The following is a 22884-nucleotide window of genomic DNA, read 5'->3' as shown; positions in this document are numbered from 1 at the left end:
TACGGAAATATATACAACAGTAAATATACCAGTGTAACTTTCATTTTCTTCAGTTAATGAATATGCATATTGCCATCTTCCGTTTCTCTTTGTTCTGCTCGTTTTGAATTTTCTGTAGTTCATTTATCTTCAAGGATGCGGTCTGGATCATTCCCTGGGCAACACTCACGTCAGCCGTGACGTTTTTTGACAGCGCAGAAGATAATCTTGTCTGAGCATCTATCATCAGTCTAATAGCTACTGCCATTTCCTTCTGAACTGTTTCGTCCATTTCATTTAATTTCTTCAGGCGATTCATTCTGAAACTTCCTTTGATATAGCTTCTTGTTTCGCATTTCTTAACGCACTTTCTTCTCTGGAAATCTTTGCCACTGCGGCCTCTTTAGATGTGCACTCTTTTAGGTAAGTTAATCTTTATACTTTCTCCAGGCGTTCTGCACAGCATCTGTTAATGCTGTTATGTTATTTTCACAAGTGGAAGTAGCAATGACACAAAAATATAGGAGGATTCGTTAAAATATAGGAGTTTATAGGAAGAGACGCAAATATGTAGGAAAAGTAGGAAATATAGGAGCATTGGAAAGCCTTATATATATATATTAAAAATGGCGCCCACGGACCACAGAGCACTATTCAAAAGGCTAAAATAAAGCGAAAATGTTATATGATGAAATGCCCTCCGGGGCCTTCAGCCGTTACGGGACATTAAAATTTCACAATGTGGCAACGTCTCAGATTAACTTGAGCCATTAGCATTGCTCTACGAGTATAACAAGCAGCTGAATCGATTGCTATACTAATAAGTTACGCTAGTGTCAATTAATATCGACTTTAGGTGCCATCTGGAAAGAATTGATAAAATTATTTAATAGATTGGTAGATGTAATCTATGGTTCTTTATTTGCGACGTTGCCACATAGTGCAATTTTTGTTTCCAGACGAGGACTCGAACATATATATATATATGAAGATTTCCAAAATTACGCCATACTGCCGCAGACACAATCAGAAGATAAAAATTAACGTATACAGGTTGTGAAGAAGTATACGTAAACTTCCTCGTAAAAATCAGAAAAAATATTTTAAATCCTATTTTTCATTATTATCTTCAAAGTACTACTATGCAACGATTTCAGTAATTTTTTCCGTCGTTTATAGAACTCCTTGGAGTTCGCTGTCTTAACACCTCATGTTCAAGAGCTGTTATGATTCCGCGTGAATCTTATCGATAAAGTTAAAACGCCATTCGTTCAAGTGGAATTTCATTTTGGGGAAAGAGGTAGAAATCAGGAAAAAGATAGAAATTGCATTTTAGGGAAGAGGTAAAAATTGCAATTTTGAGAAGTAGAAATTCGCATTCTAGCGAAAAGGTAGAAATCACATTTTAAATAGGGTACAAATCACCTTTCAGGGAACAGGTAGAAATTGCATTTTAGGGTAAAGTTAGAAAGTGCGTAATGGGTGTTGCAGTTAGTCAAAATATTCAATATAGAAGGGTGTATATATTTGAACAAAAATGAAATGAAATCTTTGAGTTTTACATCCCACGGTTATGCCAACTAGGCTAAGGGAGACGGTGATGATGAAATAATGAATGAAATAGTGGAATGAAGAAAGTGGGAGGAAACTGGAGAACCCCGAGAAAACCACGCACACGGTGTTTGTCCACCACAAAGTTCACTTAGCGCGAGCTGGGATCGAATCAGGAACCAGAAGCACCAGAGGTGAACACTCTACCACTGAGCCTCCGCGGCCCCATGTACACTCATGTCCAAAATTAGTGTTACATGTCTATAAATATGTTGTTGTAGTAATATAATTTGATAACGAATTCACCCGTATTTGTTATAATGTTAGAATGTGCATAATCAGCAAAGACATGTATGTGGAAAATTTCATGTCAAAAGAGCAGTATATAAGAACAATAAAGCTAAAATAAAACTTTCTTGTCCATTTAGCAACATTTTGTTTCACTCATTCTAATTTTCGTATTTATAAATCTTTTCCTATGAAATTTACCACAAATACACATTTCCCGACTATACACACGGTATCAATATTAAGAGTACCCTAGAAAATCATTATCAAATTATATTCCTACAAGAAGTCAGTTATAGATATGCGATAATCATTTTGGACATGAGTGTACATATTTGAAATCAGGCTCTTGATAGGAAGAAGAAGAATGGTTGAGTGCATTCGCTTTGCAGATGATGTAACTGTTATAACGGATGCTGAAACGAAAATTAACATGATGATAGAAAATTTGAGAGGAAGAAACAGTAAAGTGTGTGGAATGAAGATAAATGTTGTAAAGAAGGAAGCACTGGAAAAGAATTGCATCAATATAGAAGTAGGTGAGGGGAATGTTGAACAGAGAATTAGTTCTCGGTATCTACATGTACTCTAGTGGTTAGAGCGTTGGACTCATGTCCGCGTGGTTCCGGGTTCGATTCCCGGCCGTGCTTCCCCAATCTTCGGCGTCCACTCAGCGTCGTGAGGGAGTCACGTGAATAATAGACGTGACGGCCAATAGGTCTAGAAAGCTACCGATACGCCTCCTAGCGATAGGGCGACGCGGCGCACTGACCACGCGTTCGTCGTTAGGTTGGCCGTAGTTCGATCAATCGCTAACAGATGGCGTAGAGCGGCTCAGGCCAACAAATCGGGCCGCCACGCCAAGTGGTTTGGTTTGGTTTACATATATACCAATCATTTCTTTCTTCTGGTTCATTTGATAAAATACATTCACAAGAATTATAGGTATTTTATTTTTAATCCGACTTTGATCAGGATATCTAAAGAATATCAACACATATTTGAATAATGGCACATATAACTGCCAATCACTAACATACATGTTAAAATATTACATTGTTCCTTTTTATTATTATTGTTATTATTATCCTAAGGCTAGTGTTGATTTTGCAAACGTTCATCACATGCTTTCTTGACTTACCTAGCATTCTTAATAATAACAATACAACGTTCTCGTTGCACCTTGTAATATTAGTGAGGATTGAAGGAGAGACGGAAGGTACAAAAGAGATAGGAGTGACGAAGGGAACCGTAAAGGTAAAAGAAAGAAGAAAGAGAAGCATATTTTGTAGGCCGTTAATATTTCGTGTGGTGCATTTTGCCATGCAAATCAGAAATTAAACATTCTGATTTGGAAGAACAATTTAAAAAATACGAAGTTTGGAATTTGAATCTGGAGAAGAATGGATAAGATTATCTGGATGAAACCGAAGACCGATAAGGAAGGGAGGCTGAGAGAGAAGGGAACAGTGTTGCAAATAAAGAAAAGGAAATTTGCTAGAGAATTATTAAAAAAAAAATGTCTTAATAGGGAGTATGCTGGTGGTATGGTGAAAGGTAAAATATCATAATTGTTAAGTAAAACAAAGAATATTGGCGGAAGATCGACGTGGATTATGGTTATGAATGGTATTTATGATTACGATCAGGAACAAGAGGAGTACGAAGGAAAGAAGGATGAAAGCTCATTAGTCACAATTCGGAGAAAATGCAAGTTTTATCATCCATTTTTAAGCCCTTCTGTGTATATTTAGGTCATTATTTAGAATTCAAACATGTTCTTTAGCAAATTTCTACTCGTTTCTATATGTGTAATAGTTTGGTTTTCATTTCAGTCAATAGTGAATCTTCATCATTATTTCTTGCTCGCTGTTCATATAGCGTAGAAAAAAAGTACACATTCTTTGAGGCGAGCCACGTATAGATCCAATTTTTTACTTCTTCTTAAGAACGTGAGTGCTCTTCAGCCACGCCGTATGCCATTGATCGAAACACATGATAGTCGGAGGGAGCAATGTCTGGAGAATACGGCAGGTGGGGCAGGACTTCCTATTTGAACGTTTCCAAGTATATTTTGACTGATTTTATGACATGGGATACAGCATTGTCATGTTGCACAATCACTTTATCGTGTCTCTCGTTGTATGGCAGTGTCTCTCGTGTCTTTCAATGCCCGACTTAAACACATTAATGGCTTTCGATACAGATCACCTGAGATTGTTTCAGTTGGTTTTAGCAGCTCATAATACACTACGCCGAGCTGGCCCCACCAAATTCAGAGCATTACCTTGAGCTGTGAATATTCGGTTTGGCCATCGACGTGGAAGCATGACCGGGAAATCCCTATGATTTTCTGCGCTGGGGGTTATCGTAATGAACCTATTTTTCGTCCCCAGTCACAATGCGATTTAGAAATCCCCTCCGTCTGTGTCTTTCAAGCAGCTGTTCACAAGCAAACAAACGCTGTTCAACATTTGGTTTGGCTTCAACTCCTACGGCACCCTGAATCATTTACATGGCTTTGAGGATTTTGAAATGGCTTGTTGAATCACTCCTAATGATCCTTCCAATTCTGCATCTTTGAAAACCTTCTCTCTTCCACCACTATGCCGGTCTTCGATGTCAAAATCGCCGTTCTTGAAGCGTTGAAACCACTCACGACACGTTCTTTCACTAATAGCGGTCTCCACCGCAAATTTCTTCATATTGAAGTAAAAATTAAACCCTCCCTCAAATGACGAGAATTTGGCTCGTAAACTGACATTTTCAATCAAGAATAACTTTACGATACGGACACAAATCGACTAATGTTTCGATGAGATTATGTGTCAAATGCCCAAGCTTATTGTATGAAGCCTACATCTGTTTATTTCCAACACCACTTACCGGAAAACTGCAGAAGCAAAGGTGTACATATTATTTAAACACTGTAAAGAAAGCAAACTACATTGTTTAACTGTTAACGCAAAATTTAGTTTTACATCACAAGTTTAGTACATATTACAATAAAGCACAATACAAATTTCCTGGACCTGGACTACTGAAGATGCTCAAAGTAGTTGCTGTTAGACATATGAACGGCGACCAGTTACTTGAAGAATTTCTGTCAATGTATTCGCAGGTATTGCTGCACGTGCTGCTGTGATTTCTGTACGAAGGTCCTCCAGTGTACCGGGTTTTCTGCGATACACGTCCTCCTTCATGGTCGTCCAAATGTAAAAAAAAGTCCATTGATGTTAGCGACATTTTCAAAATTGAAGTACAGCTTTAAAATATACTATCGTTTCTTAAATATCAAATGTGCATCGACCATTTTGTTTCATTATGCTATCATATGTCGCATGTTACAGCCACGAAAGTACCAACATCTGTTGAGGAAACACCATACTACACATTGTAATGATAATTCAATTCAATTTACAAAAGAGTATGCAGATACCATGTGTTAAATTATCTATCTATTAAAATGCTACAATAGCAATTAAAAGTGCCCGAGTTCCAACCTACAACTTTAGCTTTCAAATCTTTCATTTACGGTTATGTGTGATTTCACGTTTAACAGAGACAAACAGTTTAAGTATTTGTACTTTAAATAGTCTAAATTAGTTAACTATAACTTTTTCATAAAGTTTATGATATGAAATTAGTGTTTAAAACCTTTGTATTTTAATAAGCCTTCTCCAAAATGAATGCAAATGAACTATGCTGCCATCTTTGGAGTTCTTTTAAACTATATGTTTCTGGAAATTTATATGTTTGTGGCCAACTCTTTCGACAATGAGATCTCGGAAACTACAGGCTCTAGAAAGATGACATTTTCACTGATCGATTGCAAATTTTGCGTAGATTATCCAGTTCTAATTGAATATTTAAAAAAGACATGGGATTATTTCTTTTACATTTTTAGGGTACACTGGAAGCGTTGAAATTAAAAAAAAAAAAAAAAAAAACTAAAGCATCATATCCTACGCGTTTTACATTCCAACACCACATTGTTGTATATTGGGGTTGTATATGTCTCAGGCGTATGTTTCATGGCCAAATAATAATGAAAAAGGAAGGATAAGCATTTCTCGAGTCTAAGATAAATCTTTATTTTTTGAGTGTTTTGCCCAATGAACACCATATATAACTGACAATATAATTAATTGTGTATGTGATGTATTTGCTTGTTACATACTGCATGCAAGAAGAAAGAAAACACTGGTCATACATGAATTGAACGAGTGAGTTGAAAAAGGTACACATTCCAGAAAATAGGCAAGTTAAACTGAGATGGTTATATTCATTTTATATGTACCTACACCGCTTGAGAGGAACAAGGAACGCATTCATTAATTTTAGGTCCTCTTTACTAAAGTCTATTGGAACGTATGTGTGAAAAATCGACGATATTTCTGGAATGTGTTCATGTTTCCACCCAGTGTTTGAAAGTTGAGGTTTTTGGAATATGTTCCTTTTTCAACTCACCCATTCAATTAGAAACTCCAACCGGAAGTAGGCTCAAATCTTGCAAACGGTGCGAGATATTGAGAAAAAATAATCATAAAAATCTCCCCTTTATGATACCCCCTGCCGATTTTTTATCAAGACGTCTTTCACTTGTGTGTGTAAAGGGACATGTACATATGTTGTGAGGAATGAGAAGGAGATTTATGCTCATATGCGAATGATGCGCTGTGTAGAGAGCGCAGGTTCAGCTAGTATGTAAAAAAAATTTAAGTACTTTGTATATATCAGAAATCAAGAAAGGCAATTAAGTGTATTTGCAGTAACCTTTGTTTGTTTGTTTGTTTCAATCGAAGGGGAAGTAAAGAACATTTTTACTAACATTGCTTCTTTATTTTCCAGACATGCTTAGTTGTTATTTCCGTATGCGGAGTGTATCGTGAGCCGCAAACGTCCACAATGCCATTGAGATCTTTCAAGAGGGTGTTCGTTCTTGTACAACAGGACGAAGCATATAGTATCGTCAATGAATTACTTTATGTTACCAATGCTACAACAGAGCAACATACCGTAAGTCCATAATAGTTCTATAATAATACTTATAGTTGGATTATCATTTTATGTCACATAATTTTAGTACTGTGGTTTAACGATATTAAGACGCTCAGAACGAGGTTATAATTATAAGAATAACCTTCCTTTTCTACCCTATAAAATTCATTGTGTATTATTTTATATATTGTGCAGCAAAATTTGAAGAGTTACCAACCTTGGTAGTTGGACGTGTCATTAAGACTTTTATATATATATATAAACTCAGGCATACCAGACAAATGTTGATTGATTTGTTTCTTCGACGGAAATTAACATCTTTTATCCAGCATCGCAGTTATATGAGACGGTACCTATACTACAACGTCAGACCTGAACGTTATAAATCTCATTGGCAATCAAAATCAAACTGCTGAGATAGTACAATAACATAGAATAGCCAGACCACTTCTTTGACAAATTTTCATTTCGGGGCAAAATAGTTAAGTCACGAGACGTTACATGCAGCCCCAGTTGTAATATAGCCCATAAATACAACTAAACCTCAGTAGTAAGTGTTGTGAAGTATGTAGTCTTTTGTACAGCTATCTTTCTTTCTCTCACAGTAAAGTCAGCTAAAAGATGAAAAAAGAAGTATCATTATGTGAGGTTTGTTCTATTTCCTGAATTCAGTGTACCGTTTACTGTGTTACAAAGTATATATCTTTTTTTTTATTATTATTATTATTTTTTCGCCGTACTGAAATGAACTTCTGCCGTTTGACTGGAGATGCATTGTATCTTTATCAATTCAGTGATAACTTTCATAAAATTTATTCGATTTTACTTAAACTGGCGCGTTCTTTGGTTGATGCTTCTGAAAAAGGCATGGAATCGATCAAGAATAAAAGAAATAGGGTGAGAGGTTAATTGACCTCACCTTAGAAACAAATTGCAATGTGATAACTTTAGCAAAAAATTATTCGGTATTTAAGAAATAAGGCATATGTTTTGTTTCAGGCTTAGAAATTATCCCTGTTGCTTTCGTTAAAATTAATCAATAATGGGGGGAGTAGGGGGACTGAATTTACACTATCTTCAAAATTTTGTTTCACGATAAATTTCATAATTTTTCGATTTTCGTGAAACGTAGCATGTGCTTTCTTTGAGAATTAAGTATTACCTCTATTGCATGAGATTGAAAGTAGGCAAGAGCAAGGGGTGAATTCACTCACATCTCAAAAAAAAAAAAAAGAAAAAAAAACCTATTATTTCCTGAAAAATGCCTGTTTTTATTGAACATGGCATGTTCTTTCTTTGAGTCTTCCGTTGGATTTTTGATCTTCCTATCAGCACCGAGGCTATATAAGTTGAATCCGTTGAATCCAAAATTGATTCCGAACACTGCAGTGCGTTCAAATTTCATTGTCCTTCCATCGAAAAATAGAACTCGAAACTCCGTGCGCTAAATGTTAGTGCGCTAGCCTTTAGGTCAGCGAACAGGAGGGCTTCTTTTGGTTCATCCCATAAGTAATGTCATATTTTTGCACCATGAAGAAAAGAACGATAACTTACCTGGGACACCACCGTTAGTCAGGACCATAGTTTCCATCAGACTCTACAACACTTTGCCACGTGTCAACAGTTGAAGTAACCAGTTTTGGAGGCAAAGAATTGTTCGTCCCACGTCATCCTCATCTTGCAGTTTTTTCGTGGAAGGTTTGCAGGCTGCGAAAAAGACAGTAGACTGTTGGTGTAAGATGGTGAAAACACCGGCTGGCAGATTTTCTTCTAACTACATTCCGCGATCTTAGCACAGGTCCTTGCCATGTGTGGGCGCAAGTTATCACCGTAAATGAACCAGAGCAGGACGTTTCTCCAACAGTGCAATCTGTATGCATTCAAGCTGCTGATGGTAGGGTCCCGCATTGATTGTCTGGTTACGTGGCAAGAACTCAAAATGGATTATTCCACGGATATCCCACCAAACACCCAACGTCACTTTGCAGGGATGAAAGTTCTATTTTGGCACAGTTCTTAGACCCTCATCTTTAGGTACTCACAGACGTTTGCGTGTGATGTTATGGTAGAGGATCCACTTTTCATCATCCCCTGTCATCATTCTATCCAGAAATGACTCACGTATGTGATGGGTGAACAGGGAACTGCAGATGTCCAGTCACTGCTTCTGTTGAGGAGTTAACGCATGAGATACCCGTTTACCGAGCTTCGTCATGTACCCAAGTTCTTGCAGATGACGATGAATGGTTGAATATGTGACATGGAGTTCACATGGTAAGAATAAGCAATGGATTTACCTCCACTGCCGTTCACAGAGTATCGTAGTCCAGCTGTGCAGGTCTTCCTTTTCATCGCTTATCGATAAGGTTGGTATCTTCAGACCGAAACCTTGGAGTCACCTGCGGCTCTTTCGTATATTCATAGCATATTGACCATATACGACATTGATGTTTCGTGCTGCTGCGCTTGCCGAATGTCCCTGGTGAAATTCATACAGCATGACATGCCGTATGTAATTCTCTGATACTGCCAAGATCAAACATAAGCCACAATTTAAAAACGTGGAATAATCCGTTCTTCTACACATTGTTGTGCAAAGAAGTGCTAGCAGAAGCTATGACACATACCCGTTCCCCGCACGGGGATAATAGGTTTTCGGAAAACATTTCATTCCTACCATCGTATGTAGCGGCAATAGAAGTAGTTTAACATGAGAATTTCCGTTGACCGAATTTTTCATCGTTGCTGTATTTAAAATGTGTTTAAAAACAAACAAGAGAACTAAATGTTATGGAAGTTAAATAAATTATTAAATTTTATCCCGTATGTTAGTATTTGAATGCCGTTTGCTAGAACCATCCCCCCCCCCTAGTGAACTTTCTTGGGAAAACTAATGTACTAAAAATCATGGTTCACTTTCTGTTCAAAAAACCTTCAAAATCGGTGCAGCGGTCTAAGAGGAGTTAGCTGCCAAATATCATTGGTTTCAATTTTATTTGCATAAATAAATAAATACACTGGATCTTCAGGTTTTGTAGAGCGCACACTAGTATAATACATATCTACCAAATGAGAGTATTACGGTGCTCATTACACAGAACATTTCGAATGTTGCTTTGGCTATATATATGGGCATTAGTCATACATTTGTTCTGTTAAGAATTATATATTTTTTCATTAAGGTAGTTTCAAGCACTTAAACTTTAGCCATACATTTGTTCTGTTAAGAATTGAGTATATTTTTCCATTAACGTAATTTCAAGCACTTACACTTCTATTCCAGGTATCAGTTCCATTCAAACCTGAATATACGAATTACCGTTCGATAAGAGATTCAAGTTTGCTTAGCGTAAAGGACGCCATACCCGAAGATAAGCTGGATGAATATACCAAGTACTTGATGATAGAGACGTTAGCACATTTTACGGATTTACAGCCTGTTTGGGCTTTAAAGTAAGTTTTTAAAATTGCATTTCTTTTTACAATGAATGTACCTTACTTGAGCACTTTTATTACGTAACGATATGTTCTTTGCCAGGATTTCAGTCGGAAGGAGAGGGGTAAATTTTATTTCCTGACAAATTTATTAATATTTCAAGCGAATTTATTAGATTTAACTTGTTAGAAAAAAATGTAAAATCCAGTTTTTGTTAATCTTTGATGCATCTTTTCTCAAGGATCCCTTTGTCTATTTACTTAACAAGCATAAGCCACTGAAGCCGTTCTCTGACATTAATAACTGTATCCACAATACATATATAAAGTATCACTTTCGAATGCATTTTTCATCGTTAAGGCCGTGAATTTATGGAAAGTGTCTGTTGACAAATCAACAATGTGAACGTTTTATGCAAACCAATTTCACAATCGTAAGCAAATTTTTGTGAAGTTTTTCTTTTCTTCCATTGAGCATTAAATAATAGCTGCCATCTATGCTAGCGGTTGCTGGTACTTCGATATTATCGCTGGTCTTACTGCGAGTATTTTGTGACTAGTAAGTTCTATTAACGTTGCTAATTAGGAATACGAATATCTAACGTACATGTCATGATGCAGCCAGGGAAATAGAAAATTGGAGGGAAGAAATGAAGTGAAATAATTTAGATTTCATGGGAATTGTGAAGTTATGTGGGAAGATAGTAGAACAATTTGAAGCGGAAATTATACGTAGACTGATCAGTAACGACTGATCTTCAGTGTTTATGAGGTGAATGCAACAACAAGGCACAGAAAACGAAACACGACTGTGTAGTGGGAGAAGTGACGAATAGATGAGCAAGTTTGAAGACCATGACGTCAGGAATATAACCTTGGTAGCTGTTCAAGTTCACGTAATTACAGTTTCGCATAGGGCAACGTGGAAGTGACACGCAAGGAACAGTATAATGCATTGAAATTCCGTTTTCGCTTGAAGAAAACAGTAGCTGAAGCATATGTAATGTTACAGGAGGCGTATGGGGAGTCTGTTCTTCCCTATAGCACAGCGTGAAGATGGTTCAAAATGTTTAAAGATGGGAAACAATCAACTTCAAAGGAAGGTGTACCCGGCGCTCAAGTAGCTGCTGTGACGGAAGTGAACATAACACCGCTGCTGTGATAGTGAAAGAAGATAGTCGAATTACGGTTAGAGAACGAGCGCAAAGAATGGACATTTCATTTGGTTCCACTCATACGCTGCTCACAGAAAACTGCATATGTCATGTGTGTGTGTGCGGTGGTAACGATTGCTCATTCCCGATCAAAAGGATGTGCGTGTGGAGGTTTATTCGGAGTGGAAATCAAAGCTGCGAAATGATCCCATGTTTCTGTCGAAAATCATCACTGCCGGTGAAAGTTGACTTCATCATTATAATCGTAAGTCCAAGCAGCAGAGTTTTGTGTGGAAGTCTCCTTCATCACCAACACCCAAGAAAGTAAGAGTGGTTGCTTCTGCTAACAAAGCTACGGTCATCTCATTTTTCGATATTCGAGGCATGGTGTACCAACATGTCGTCCCACCATATACAACTGTCACGGGAGTGTATTGTAAGGGTATATTCCAAACTCTCCAAGGACACATTCATTGGAAACGACCACATTTGAAATAAACAGGATAGATGCTACACCATGATAACGCCAGGCCCCATATTGCCAATGTTGTTATTGACTATCTTGCAAAGATCAACGTTCCGTGTGTACCCCATCCTTCATAGAGCCCTGATTTAGCCCCTTGTGATTTCTTTCTTTTTCCAACTTTGAAAAAAGCACCTCCGGGAACAGCGTTTCGCATCTTCAGGGGCAGTGGTGAAAGCTGCGGAGGCGATTTTGAAGGATCTGTCCAAAAATGCCTTCCAGCATGTTTTTGATGACTGGCAAAAACGTTGGGACAAGTGCATTGAATGTAATGGGGACTATTTTGAAAAAGACCCTCAACATTTGGAGGATTAGTAAAGGTAATTATGTTTTATTCATTTATGATCATTATTTATTGATCAGCCCGCGTAGAATTATAGAACGTTTTACTCAGAAAACACCGTCATAATAGTGCGGGAATGATTCTAGGAAAGCGACCGAAAAAGAAGATTAATGAAAAGATAGTTTGTAGATGATAGATTTATGATAGACATACTTAAGGGAAATGAGAAAAATCTCGTACTTACATAAATGTACACGACGAAAGAAATGTAAAGAAATTACGATGAAGTGGAAGAAATCAAGGATGGAAAAGGGTGCCTGCATAATGTAAAAAGGAGTTTTAATTTTGTTTCTGTAGGACAAGAGAATAATATAGGAGTAAATACGGTTTAGGAGAATGAATGAGAAAGGAGAAGGATTGGTTAGGTTTTGCAAACAGAACTCACAAGTAATGTGGAATATTTAATTCAACAGCAGAAAAAAGATCTCCAATAGATAGACAGAGACATAAGATAGATTGTCATGATTAGAGACCGGTTGTTTAGACATTAAAAACCTGGAAAATAAGCCCCTAAATTTAAAAAAAAAAAAAAAAAGGCACTAAAATATAACTCGAAATAATGAAGATAAATACTCAATACAATTAAAATAATAGATTCAAGTCATAGATAATGTTCAAAGAATATAGAATGTTAATATCTTCTTTTACTGTATATATATAAAAACGAAGCATACGCATTTTATATATATATATATATATATGTGGGGGGGTAGAGAGAGAGAGAGAGGACCGGGTTCAGAATTTTCTGAGGGGGTGCACCAATAACTACCATTGCATTTGAATTAAATTTATAATTGTTAATGCCTTGTTCGGTGAATCCTTTTGCTTCAACTTTCAGAAAATCGACTTAAACTATTGCTTTTGCAAAACTTCGCTTTCTTTTAAGACCCAAACAGAAATATGACGGCAGAAAGTTACGAAAAGTGTTGCTATTTCAATACCAGCTTTTTATTTTAGATAGTGTATATATAAAGAGGGGAGTGCATGTACTCCGGTGCATCCTGTATATATTTATAAGTCTATATATATTTTTTAATATACCAGTGCTTGCGTTTACAAAGATCTAATATATAAATGTGTGGTTTATTTATAATATGTAAATTATATATTTTCCCAATGAAGGCTTATTTTGAAGAAAATGCATAGAATAGACAACATTAGGCACTAAAGCAATTATTTAGGCCGTAAGGGGCGAAATAGGCAAAATAAAATTGGCTTAAATCGAAAATATAACTCCCCATATAAACTTTAAAACGTTATTTTTGGTGATACCTTTAATGTTAAAGAATAGGCATTTTGCTAACATCCGGTTGCTAGTCATGACTTGGGAAAATTTTTTAAATAATTTAAAGAACGCGAAGGTTCTGCCTGAGGCAGACACGTTAGATGAAATCTGGAACTGTCCACTTTGCTATTCAGTTTAATGATCCTTTCGGAAATTTGAAGGGAAGTATTCCGATTCAGAAGAAATAGGCAGAGGATGCAATGAACGGCGGAAGATGTTCAAGTTTTGTGTAAAACAGATTTTTAAATAAAATAGATGAAATGAGAATATGGAAAATTGATAATATTCCGAAGAAGCGAAAAGAATGGACTGGAAGCTGAATAGTGAATTAAGAAGGAAAACCGAGGAAGCCAAAGAAGCAAGTGTGAAGAGAGAGAGAAATTTCAAGGAGTAAGAGAATATGAGCAATTGGTATCACAAGCTAAATCAATGGAAATATGCCGGAGGAAGGGAAGAACAAATAAGATAGAAACTAAGAATGGAAAGGGAATGATAAAGAAAGAAGTGCTAGAAAGATGGAAGGAATATTTAGAGGAATCGCATGATAGCAAGAACACAGTGCGTACTCGAGATTTGAATGTGAATAACAAGGAAATTTGAATAGTAATTTCGAGGCTTGAGGAATGGAAAAGCGTCTAGGGTGTGTAGTATACCTGTTGAGTTAATGAAAAATTTGGTGGAAGAGGGTAGAAAGAACGGTTTCGTATATGCTTTGAAATACAACTGAAGAGTAACCAGGTAATTTCTTACAGGCCGCGATCATCCTATTGGAAAAGAAAACGTAAAGGTAAGCAGTAATACAGAAGATCTAGTCTAATGTAGCATATGGTGAATATTGTACTTCGAAGTACTGGGAAGAGTATGCCAGAAAAAGTGGGGAAGTTGAGGAGGAACAGTTTATGTTTAAAATAAAGAGCAAAAAAGACACTTTTGGTTTACTTAGGGTAATTAGTGAAAGTTTGTTTAAAGGAAAGAATTATATATATATTGTTTATTGATTTGAAAATCCTTACTGAATGAACAATTTCCCAATAGGAGAGCTAGTAAAGGTTGATTTGCAATTGAAAGCTGAGAACTTACAAGCAATTTACATACAAATGAACAAGTAAGAGTAAAAATTGAAGAGAAAATAGAGGAAACTGTATAAGGGGGACGCTGGGGGACGGCGTCCTCTTAATAACCTGAAGTGTATTCTCAAAAAAAGGGAAGAATATAAGTGGTTACTAGTAAATAATGAAAAACTTGGATGGTGATTTTAATTTTTTCTGGTTGTTCGCTATCGTTTTAGTCGGTCGCCCAGAAAGTTTGCATTCTAGAGAGAGTTCTTAAACATATATAATGCACAGTAATATTTTAATTTAGAAGGTATAACAGCAATTGTCAAAGAGAAGATTTAAACTGCGTTGGCAATGTGTGAGAATAATTATATCGGATGTCCCACAAAAAACCGGTACCCTCGCGCAGAGATTCAACTAACACTTTAACAGCAACAATGAGCTGACTAATAATGAATAGATAATAGTAGCGCTAAACAGTTACCAGTTTATAAGAGACGCTGGAAGTGGTGGTAGCCATGGGCATCCAGGCATCGCTGACCTCATTTGATGACGTTACCAGCAACACGCTGTAATTTTGCAGGCGTGTTGTTGTTAATTGCTCTAGTAATGTTCCGTTTAAGATCATCTATTGTGTGAGGATTGTCAGCATACACTTTGCTTTTCAGTATGCCCCATAAATAAAAAATCACGTAATGGTAAGTCCTGTGACCTTGTGGGGACCAAAGACCTTTACTGCCAAGTCTGTCTTCGGGGAACACGTTGCTGATGTGGGCCATACTTTGGTTAGATGTGTGGGCGATTGCTTCATCTTGTTGGAATACTGCTACACCCAACTTTCCGATAAAATACAGTGTAGCCAACTTTCGAGACAGTGTTTTCACCCCACAAGCAATTTAGCTAGAGATGATTAACTGGTGCACGAGGCGTACAGGTTTTGTGCGGGCACCCTGTAGTTTGTGTAAAAAATACACACATAATGCAAATGTTCTAATTTTTAACATTAATTGTGATAGTAATAATAAGCCTTAAATAAGATAATCTAAAAATTCCTTTTTTCTTTTCGTCTCAAAGCTTCAGCTTAATCTCTGGCCAGAGGATATGAACTCGAAAGACGGGGAACAGCTTTGTGTTAATTGTTTTTATTATCTTTCCGTATATACACGTATATGTGTTAGTATATATGTTACTCCTTCCCGTGTTGCCACACTACCATATAATAATTTTGTCTTTCTTTCATACAGATGCTTGCAGGATACTGAATGGAATCTGATAAAGGCAGTTGAAGTATTCAAGGAACTTCATAGACTGAAGATGATACCCGAAGAGGCATATGAATATCTGCCAAGTGAGATAGTATGAACATCTGTAATGTGATTGCTTCATTGAATGTGTTTAGTGAAAGTACAACAAACGTATGTGTGCGTACGTTATTTAGCTTTCTTTCACTTTATAATTAGTTTCTGCAAGATATAACGGTCCTGAAGATTCTGTTGTTTATTACATATTGTGGGTAAAACGACAGCAAACATTTGAAAGCAGTCTGTGGTGTATTTATTAAATGTATAATAAATAAATTTGTGTCTATTACTCTGCTTTTGGTGAATGATCTTAAAAATAAAAATAAATGAAACACACACCTATACAAAGCATAAAATAAACATGGTAGAGTGCTTACCTCTGATATGAGGAGTCCTTGGTTCAATCCTAGGCCATGAGAGATTGTGGTGAACAACATTGTGTCCGTTTGTTTTCTCAAGATTCTCCCATTTCCTTCCACATTCTTATTCCACCAATTAGTATGGAATCATTCACTTTATTACTTATCCACCTCACTTTTTTTAAAACTGTGAAAAGTAATTAGTGACATTGTGTTTCGAAGATAATGTTGTCAAATGTCTTCATCTGCTCCTTCGATGGGTGAAATCAATTCTGAAGGTCCAATTTTGCACCACTTTTGGCACATATTTTGCGTAATAAATTCGCAGTGATGCGTTTAATGTTCCCTTTCAGTTCACGAATTGTTCTTGGGTTATGCTTAGAAACCTAAAACTAGGGATAACCTTATAGAAAATAATCCAGATGGAAGAGGTCACATGTTCTAGGCGGCCAGGTCACACACCATTTCTCAATAACGTGTCCGGGGAACTTTTCCTGCAACAAGCCCAGAGTCTGGCGAGTTGTATGGCAAGTTTCACCGAGTGTATCTTTCCATGCTAATTTGCCACACAAACTACTGCATACAGCTATGACAGCTTAATCTCGCCAATCCAGTCAGTATTCCCAAAACACGATTTGAAAGTTCTGGCGTTCTTATTGGTAAGCCCGTTATTTGAAGCACGTCACAATCTTGGGTTTCATGATAACATCAACGACTTTCATCCAGTAAAGCTTTGGATATGTTCCTGATTTTGAATAGATCATGGTTCTCATCCGCATTCTGCGTTGCTAGTTAACCTTATAGCCTTAGTAAAGGTGTCATATTGTCCTATGTTCGCAGTTTAGGGAGATATTTGCCCGCTTCATATATGTATAACATATATACAATATATATGATGCCGGCAAATATCTCCCTAAATTGCGAACATAGAGCAATATGACACCTTTTAGCAATAGATAGATAGATAGATAAGTAAATAAATAAATAAACATATTTGTCCTTCTTTTGATTCGTTTATTCACTGCAGGAGTTTCAAGCAAATCCGCATTGTGCGTTGCTACTTATGGCCTTACTAAAAGATGTCATATTGCCCTATGTTCACAGTTTAGGGGGTGTTTGTCCACTTCATCCCCTACGTTAGCCGATTTAGAAAAACACGTATGTCCTACTTTTGATTACTTTATTCACTTCAATAGTTTCAAGCAAATAGTAGTGTGACACTTGGAAAACCATGCTTGTTAGTGGAAAAATAAATAGGCAAGCTAACTTAACGGTTCCCCACTCACAAACGAATTTCAACATTTTCCCACCCCATACCGTTAGTTTGTAATTAGTTTACGTTACTTTTCCTAAAACTTGTTAGTTTCGCAAGAATACAGCTTTTATTCGAGCAAAAAATTGCCCACCTACTTGGAAGTTAGCCCGCCCTTAAACAATTTTCATAATTTCCCACCTGATATCGTTAGTGTATGTTAGCTTTGCTAAAACTATTGTTAACTTCGGAAAAATATACTTATTAGTGGAAAAACAAATAAGGAGGTGAACCTCACGGTTTCCCACCCATAAATGAATTTCAAGATTCTTCCACTTATATTGTTAGTTTAGTTTAACTTTGCCAAAACTATCGTTAATTTCGCAAAACTACACTTTTATTGCAGAAATAGTTTCGTACTGTGTTAGCCCGCCTATAAACAATTTTCATAATTTTCCGTCTCATATCGTTAGTTTAGATTCGGTTTGCTAAATCTATGGTTAGTTTCGGAAAAATACATTTTTTATTCAAGAAATAAAATTGTCCTACAGGTTGGAAATTAGCCCGCCCATATAGTTTTCGTAAATTTCTACTTAATATCGTTAGTTTATCATTAGTTTACGTTAGTTTTGGAGAAATACACTTTTTATTATAAAAATAAATGGGCAGGCCAACTTTATAGTTCCCCACCCACAAGCGAATTTAACATTCTCGTAAATTGTATTTAACCCGTTTTTAAAAAAGAAAACAGGTATATTTTCTGTATCATCTTTTGTAAGAGTCGCTTCGCACTTTTTTTTAAACCTACAATGAAATAAAAATGCAAGATTAGGACGATGTACTCTTATAAGCAAATATCTTAGACATTGGTTCGTTAACTTTACCATTGGGAAAAGAAGCACCACTAGTAAAATGTGCTTTTTAATTAAGTAATTTATTGTTTTGCACTAATCTGATAGAAATAAATACTATCAGTAATATTTTGTCGTTAAAGCAATTTTTATCTCAAGATGTATTATATCAACACCCAGAATGATTTTTGTCGTCTGTTTTTCTTCTGAAAGAAAGCACTTTTCGTCATAGTTAAACATAAACATGTGATCGTTGCATATCGTTATTAGATGCGCAACACAATGAAAACATGTCACGAAATCAAAATGAAGTATGGGTAATGCTTTCTTTTGCCGTAAAAGTCAAAAGAACAGAAGGATACCTATTGCGCATATGTACAAAAATAACCGGAATAATATTCTTGCGCATCGTGTACTTATAGTATGGGGTTGCGCCACTAGTGCGATGTGGGAAGACCTCTCCTGAGTCAGTATGCCAAGTGGCGTCAACCAACAACGACGCGTGTGTTTTTTCTGGTAGTTCTTTGTGTGTGTCTATAGTGCACTCATGACACGAAGAAATGGCAGATTCTCATGAACAACGTGCGACTGTGAAGTTTTATTTTGCCATGGTGCAAACAGCGTACAAAGAACATATTCTCAATAAAACGCAAGTGTATAAATGGTTTGCTCGGTGTAAAAGGGAGGAAATGGCCAGTGAAAATTAGACCCGTTCCGGTCATTCTTCAGGTGCGCGAGCCGAGAACAACATAGCCAAAATCCGTGATCTCATCAGGAAAGATCGACGCAGAATAATCGACCAACTTAAAGACTTATTCTGGTTATCCTCCAGCTCCGGTCAACACTTTTTGCTCGACAATTTGGGAATGCGACTAGTGGCTGCTAAGTTTTTGCCCAGACTTCGTACCGAAAAGAAATTAGATCGTCGCGTGGAAGCCTTTCGTATAGTGAAGGACGCAGTGACAGGGGATCCAGAGTTTTTCAACAAAATCATCGCAGGTAACGAGTCATGGTGCTATGGGTACGATCCCGAAAATAACAACATTCAAGTCAATGGAAGTCATATGTCCCACCTCGTCTAAAAAAAAGCTCGTAAAGTTAAGTCGAACGTGACGATTTTTTTTAATACTTCAAAGGGATCGTACATTCAGATTTTGTACTTCAAAACCAACAATTCTACTTAGAGGTGTTGAAATGGCTGCGCAGATGTATGGCACGAAACGTCTGGAATTCTGGAATTCCGGCGAATGGTTCCTGGAACATATCAATGCTCCCGCGCACACGGCTCTCAGTGGTAGCCAGTTTTTGGCCTCGACGCAGACGATTACTTGACCCACACGCAGTATTCGCCAGATTTCACTCTCCCGCACTTCTTCCTGTTCCGTCGGATGAAAACGAACTTGAAAGGCACGCGTTCTGCGGATGTCAACGAAGTCAAACGTAATGTCACGACGGCACTAGCAGGTATCAGAGGCCGAATTTTCAAAGTGCTTCCAACAATGAAATGAACATTTAGACAAATGCAATAGTACCAACGGAAAGTACTTTGAGGGCGATTACTGTTTTATTGGAAAAAGGTGTATTAAAAATAAAATAAAATTCATGCTCTTTATCGAGAAATCCCTATTATTTTTAGGTTTTCCTCGAATAATCATCATACTTCCGGTACCTCCACGGTAATCTTATCTGTACCTTAGAAGGAAAAGGTCTGATGTCGACTCTTTTTGAAAAATGGGTTTTTTATTGTGTGTGTAATTTTACGCGCTCTTATCAGTGGTAAGAAGCATGAAATCCAAAACCTTGTGGTCATATAGATAGTGGGTGATAAAAGATCGGATGCCCTGATACTAGGCTCCTGAAAAGAACCATGTGTTTGTTGTGTAAAAATTACAAATATGACAGTTGACCTTATACCTCTGAGATACGGATAGGTAGATATACAAGGTCTGTCCAGAAACTAATGTCAGTGAATTTATTGTGACGTGACTGTACGTCGGAGCGCGGTCTAACCGGTTGAAACTGGCAGTGGGAGAACCCAGCTAAGCACCGCTCCGTCTCTTAGTGTGCTCCGAGCATCCGGAGAGTGAGGACGGGCCTGTCCATGAGGGTTGTTTTTTGATCTTGTGCAAGTGAAAATGTAGCGCTCGTTAGAACAAAGATTTTCGGTCAAGTTTTACGTGAAACTTGGCAAGACCGCTACGGAAACTGTTAGTATGATCAAGACTGCGGCGTGACTTTCAACACGGCATGAGTTTTGGTCTTCAGTGAGCACTTTTGGAACCATTTTTCCGCACACCTTCCGCATGCAGATATGGTTTGTAACAATTTTCATGAACTTGAGTTTTCTCCCTCATCGCGCCACATTGTCAACTGTAGTGGTCGTGGATGGCTGTCCGGCGCGGTCCTCGGCGTCGACCTCTTCCCGGCCTTCGAAAAAGGCCTTGTGCCACTGAAACATTTGCCGATCTGACAAGACATGTTCTTTGCACGCAAATCTTTGTTCTAACGAGCGCTGCATTTTCACTTGCACAAGATCAAAAAACATTCGACATTAAAAACAGAAACATTCGACAATAAAAGGGTACGTTCGGGTTACCAGCGAAAGAATCACTGAGGTGCTTTGTAGAATTCGTCGACTGGCAGGCTACCACCTCAACGTTGCATAGTCCAGAGATTAAATCTGGCGCAGTCCACTGTGAACCACAAACTCCCAAAGTGCTACATTGCCGAACATAAAACAAGCAGTAGGAAATTCAGTTGTTGAACCGAAGTTGAGGGGATCAGAATGGAATATTGTTGTAACATTGGATGCCTAAATTTATCTTGGGTAAGAGTACCATTCGGGTAGTGTCGTACCGTGACACTTCTGGCAAAAGGATGCATTGAGCTTTACCGCTAGTGCAGAGAAAGTTTCTCGCAGGGAATTGTGATTGTCATCGGATACGGTTATGAGGGGAAGTTGAGGCACCTCGGTGTACAAAAATATGAAGCGAATGCTGGCTACTTCCAGCAATCCATCATGACGCCAGTCTATCAGAAAGACGTCTTTCGTTTGTGCGAAGCCAACAAAAGCCAAATGGACAAAGCGTCCACTCATCCCCTTCGATTTTATTATGACATTCTTATCAAAAATCCTGACGCCAGCTCGTCTCCGTTTCATCAATTGATTTCTGCGCATTTGGACTGTTAGAACGACGTCTACAACATAGTCCTCACCACCTATGGAAAACCTGTAGAGGAATGGGATGCCTGTGCTTCATTATAGTTTGTTGCAGTGGAAATTGTGATGTCGGGCATCAATCCATATGCTGGTGGTACCATAAAACAGAACTGCTGGCGACGGCATGACTTTCCATAGTGTAAGTACACTTTAAAAGTCTGTCGGATACAAACCGAACAAACTTATGTACGATCCTGTTTTGGGAGTTAAAGGTTAAATTTAGTATTTATTTGTTTCTTTTGAACAAAAATAAAATCACAAACTCTCACTATGCAAAAGAATAACATCATGCGTGGGCGCCCGCAGAAGGGAGCAATTGCCCCTCCCTGGATTTTCGAAACAGGTTAACATATATGGGCTCTTCTGGTTTGCTTTTAAAATCAACATTTAAATAAATGATTAGAAGTAACAAAATTTTGTTGAGCCCATTCCCAAGATTTTAACCTACTCCCCTCCCCCGTGTGATGTTCTGAATTTTTCTCAGTAATGATTATAATCACCCTGATGAATGCAATGGCAAGTATTTTGAATGATAGTATCCGTCAGTTGAGTTGAAAAGATAACTTCGCTCTTTGTTGTTTCTTTTATAGACGTGACGTTATACTATGTGCTTAAATATTTGATCAGTTTGACATGAAAGATTATGTGCACACGTCTCTTAAGATGATTGTGTGTGAGAGAGTGGAATATATCTAGACCTCGGGTGTATAAGGCAATAACCCACAGTTTCCTTATTTTTGGAAAAATGAAGTTGAATGTTTAAGTACGCTGCATGTACAAAATCTGCTGCAGGAAGTACTCAGTTTACAGTTTCATCAAGAACATATATCTCTTGTTCTTATTTTATTTGATTTTATTTTTATTTATTTATTTATTTTTGTCAATTTAGCATTCGAATTATAAATGATACAAAAGGCAAATTAAAATACGTAGTTTGTTACTAGCTATTGATGGTTAGCACCATTTACGTGCATATGCATAGTAAGGTATCACCTTCTACAAGAAATGTATAGTTGTAGACGTTTCAATTCGAATTTTTATTTAACATCTGTAAACACATGTGGTACAGACCGGGATAGAGAGGGGAAAAGAATCGGCCCTGATCTATTTGAAGGTCCATCCCAGCATTTACTTGGTGTAACCAACGAAAAAATAGTATTATGAATAGTACAGATTACATTGTTTTGTACACACCGCGTGCGTGGGTTTTCTCGGGGTTCTCCCGTTTCCTCCCACTTTCTTCATTCCACCATTTCATCCATTACTCATCATCACCGTCTCCTTTAG

The 22884-nt window shown here is 37.3% G+C and overlaps 1 protein-coding gene across 1 annotated transcript in view; it reads left to right on the top strand.

Moving 5' to 3' along the window:
- The window catches only part of LOC145694882 (uncharacterized), a 75563-nt gene extending 59359 nt beyond the window's left edge, over window positions 1-16204 (top strand). Inside the window, exons 12-14 of the mRNA XM_081771597.1 lie at window positions 6670-6837; window positions 10103-10272; window positions 15859-16204. Coding sequence (XP_081627723.1) covers window positions 6670-6837; window positions 10103-10272; window positions 15859-15976 — 456 coding nt within the window. The 3' untranslated portion in view covers window positions 15977-16204. The remainder of the gene's footprint in view (window positions 1-6669; window positions 6838-10102; window positions 10273-15858) is intronic.
- The last annotated feature ends 6680 nt before the right edge of the window (window positions 16205-22884 follow it).

This window comes from Thermobia domestica, chromosome 9, assembly GCF_964235325.1.
Source record: "Thermobia domestica chromosome 9, izTheDome1.hap1.1, whole genome shotgun sequence".
NCBI lineage: Eukaryota > Metazoa > Arthropoda > Insecta > Zygentoma > Lepismatidae > Thermobia > Thermobia domestica.
This window is presented reverse-complemented; position numbering and strand designations above follow the sequence as displayed.